This window comes from Microtus ochrogaster, chromosome 5, assembly GCF_000317375.1.
Source record: "Microtus ochrogaster isolate Prairie Vole_2 chromosome 5, MicOch1.0, whole genome shotgun sequence".
Taxonomy (NCBI): domain Eukaryota; kingdom Metazoa; phylum Chordata; class Mammalia; order Rodentia; family Cricetidae; genus Microtus; species Microtus ochrogaster.
The window spans coordinates 94,439,626-94,442,998 of NC_022012.1; the positions used below are offsets into that span (position 1 = coordinate 94,439,626).

The 3,373-nt window shown below is 48.2% G+C and overlaps 1 protein-coding gene across 4 annotated transcripts in view; it reads left to right on the top strand.

Moving 5' to 3' along the window:
- Snrk (SNF related kinase) overlaps window positions 1–3,373 on the top strand; it is a 53,107-nt gene that overhangs the window by 43,410 nt on the left and 6,324 nt on the right. For all 4 annotated transcript variants that reach the window (XM_005348140.2, XM_005348141.2, XM_026778976.1 and 1 more), the window contains one exon: window positions 1,554–1,766. In XM_005348140.2, the coding sequence (XP_005348197.1) occupies window positions 1,554–1,766 (213 nt within the window). The remainder of the gene's footprint in view (window positions 1–1,553; window positions 1,767–3,373) is intronic.

Consider the following 3,373-nt stretch of genomic DNA (forward strand, 5'->3'; position numbering starts at 1 on the left):
AGGTGTGGGCTATCTCTGTACACTTCTTCTCTGACTTTCCTTCTGTCATTTATCTCATGTTTCAACTAGCTGGGAAGTTGTAGGCTATTATTTTAGTTTTCAAAAATCCACAGCTAATACTTCTCTCTATTGTCTTCTAAAACATTTTAAAATCCTAATGTTTTAACTGATACTTTAGTAGTGTTTTCTAATTCTAGAAACTAAACATTTTGTGTAGTCAGAGATTTCCTGGCTGGAATTACATTCTTCCACCAAACTGCGCCCCTCACATTTCCTTCTGCTGGTGGTTAGTGCTTCTTAGGAGGTCTTCATGCTGTGTGCCCGTGAAGGTCCCCGGTGAGGTCGCCCTGGCCCTGTTCTTCCTTCTCTGCTCCTCAGCCTTGGCTGCATTGAGAAGTCCGCTGTCCGCCTGTCTGCTTTGCTTGGAGCTTCCGTGTTGTTTAGACTGTGTTAGGCTCCCTGGCTTATGATTTACATTTTTTCATGAATTTGGAAAATTCTCAGCTACTATCCTCCCAAACAAGCTTTCTTCCTCTTTTTTCATGTCCTCTTGGAACTCCGATTTATACCTGATAGCTCTTCCCACTCGGTCTTGTCTTTCATTCTTGGTATTTTCTCTCAGCCTGCAAACAAAAGTGTCTCCTTGACTTTGTAGTTCATTCCATGAGTTCTCTTACAGTTTCTTAAACATGTCTATTGTTTGCTTCTTTCAATTACAGGGGTTATTCTTCAGTTTTTGAAGCCCCTTTTTATTTTTTTTCTCAAGATTGTCAAGTTTTGTTTACATCTGAAGCACATTTGACAGTGAAAGTCTGTGCTGCGTGTCTAGCATTTACAGTGTCTGCGTTGGTTTGCTGTTGAGGTCTTGCTGATGGCTCCTTATTTCTTTTGTGGGTTTGATCTATGCTAGTTTTTGAAACACTGTTCAGAAATTCTTTTAAACTCCATTCTACAGAAGAGAGTTATTTTCCAGAGCCAGCGCTGGTCTCACAGGCTCCCTCCTCACCCTCTTCTGGATAGTGGATTTCTTTCTCATTTCCCACTGGTCACTGGGATGGAATCTTCTTTCTTTCCTGGAGCATTCCGTGACCGACTGTCACCTGCCCGTTGCCTTCAGTAACACGAACCCTGTGCAGCAACAGTTGGAGCTACAGCTCTTTGTCCCCATGGCTCCTGTTATCAAATATTCCTTGTTAACTTTTGTCACTGTATTTCTAAACAGTCCTCACATGGCTTCATCTTCATCAGGAGAGTCACCTGCCCCTGTGGCACAGGCTGTGGTGCAGGCTGGGCAGTGCTGCCTGCTGTGCATAGGCCAGCGTGTTAGGGCGCAGAGGCTGACATCTCCAGTATCTGACCACAGGAGCTGTTCCTCACCAGGACACCAAGAGGCTGAGGTTGTTTTGCTTTACAAATACGGTGGCACCAGATGCTCATTTGTCAGTGAACCCGGAAATGGCTGTGACTGTGAGAAACAGTGCTTGTTGGTGACGTCCGTCATTACTGGTCCTTGCGCACAGTTTGCTTCAGTAACGGGCTTCCTTCCTTCGCAGCCTGATCACACGGATGCTGCAGAGAGACCCGAAAAGGAGAGCCTCTCTGGAAGAGATTGAGAGCCACCCTTGGCTCCAGGGAGTGGACCCCTCACCAGCCACCAAGTACAACATCCCCCTCGTGTCCTACAAGAACCTCTCAGAAGAGGAGCACAACAGCATCATCCAGCGCATGGTGCTCGGGGACATCGCAGACCGGGACGCCATCGTAGAGTACGTCTGGGCTTCCTGACACTAACAGGCTGCTTAGTTTTCTCGTCACTGGACTGAGTGCTGACAAAAGGCATTTTCAGGGAGGAAGGAGTTAATTCTAGGCTTTAGTGTAGGGGATGTGGTTCTCTCTGGTGGGGAAGGCATGGTGGTAGGGTCAGGAGCCGAGGAAGCACACGGTGAACAGGACACTGGGGACAGTCCACACTTAAGCCACAGCACAGACGGACTTCCCAGTTGGCAGCCATTGTCCTCCAGGATCCACACGTGATCGAACATGTTTTCTTTTATTCTAGGGGACAGGTAGGCCGTTGCCAGGCGGTGTCAGTGAATAGGCACCTGTAGAAGTGGGATGGAATAGGATGGTTAGCGTCTCAGGATCTGGTGTCTGTAGAAGTGTCCCCCGTAAGTGCAGAGATCAGGGCATGACGACAGGCTCAGGCAACCTTTGTGTGTGTGGCTCCAGTGGGATCCTTTAGCTATGTGATCCCTCTGGCTGCACTGTACGTACCAGGACGGTCGTTGTCTACTCCCTGGGGCCTCGGCAGCATCCTGGAACCTGCGCGGTACATGTTTGCTCAGGAACTCAGAACAGTTTAGTGACTTAGTGCAGAGTGATAGTCCTCTGCTCCGCTCCAGCGACCGGTCAGGACCAGTCTGTCTGGAAATAGTAGAGCCCTTCCACAGGTTACTTAATGTGTTAATGAAACAGATGCCCCAGCTCAGGGAAGCAAGAAAGAGGTAACCATGTGGATCGCAGTTCCCTGACCTGGGAAAGAGGTGGGCACAGGCTTGACATGGAGGCCTTGTGTGTTGTCTATTAGCAGACATGTCCGGTGGGAGCTCTGGTCTCTGGGGAAGAACATATCTGTAGAAAGGACACGCCCCTTTAGAGTAGTTTTAGTACAGTAAAAATAAAGATTTGAAGAAATAAAGCCAGACTTTTAATCTTGGTATTAGTTTCCTGCAGGATCCCAGGTGCTTCTGAGTGTCCCCTGGTTGGTGTCCACCACCTTCACAACCTGAGCAAGTGCAGGACACTTTCTAGTTCTGCAGACGCTGTCAGGATGTCTAGGAAGCGTTATTTTTTTTTCTTTTTTGGAGTTGTGTGTATCACCGCGTGTGCTGTGGTATCAGACCTGCAGACTCTGTTGCAAACCCCTGGTGACTGCATCTTGCCAAGCACATGGCTCCCAGCCACTCATACTTCTTGTTGACTGCTCATGCTCGGAAATCTGCTTATTCTGAGAGCAGTTCCTGAGTTTAAAGGCCTAAGTGTCTTAAAGGGTCTCCCCTGAACACAGATGGGCTTTCTTGAGAACCTACCCTTCCCTGGGTTTGACCCCACGCTGTCCCACCTCATTAAACTGCCCTGTATGCTTCAGAGTGATCGTGAACCCTGTTTCTCACACACTCTGTAGTTTCGCAAAGCCAGAGGCTTCCAGAAACCAGAGCTGTGTTCCTAAGTCATGTGAGGTTTTCCCATGACAGCCAGCTGCAGGAGGTGGGCAGGGCCTTTTTTTTTTTTTTTTTTTTTTTGGTTTTTTGAGACAGGGTTTCTCTGTGGCTTTGGAGCCTGTCCTGGAACTAGCTCTGTAGACCAGGCTGGT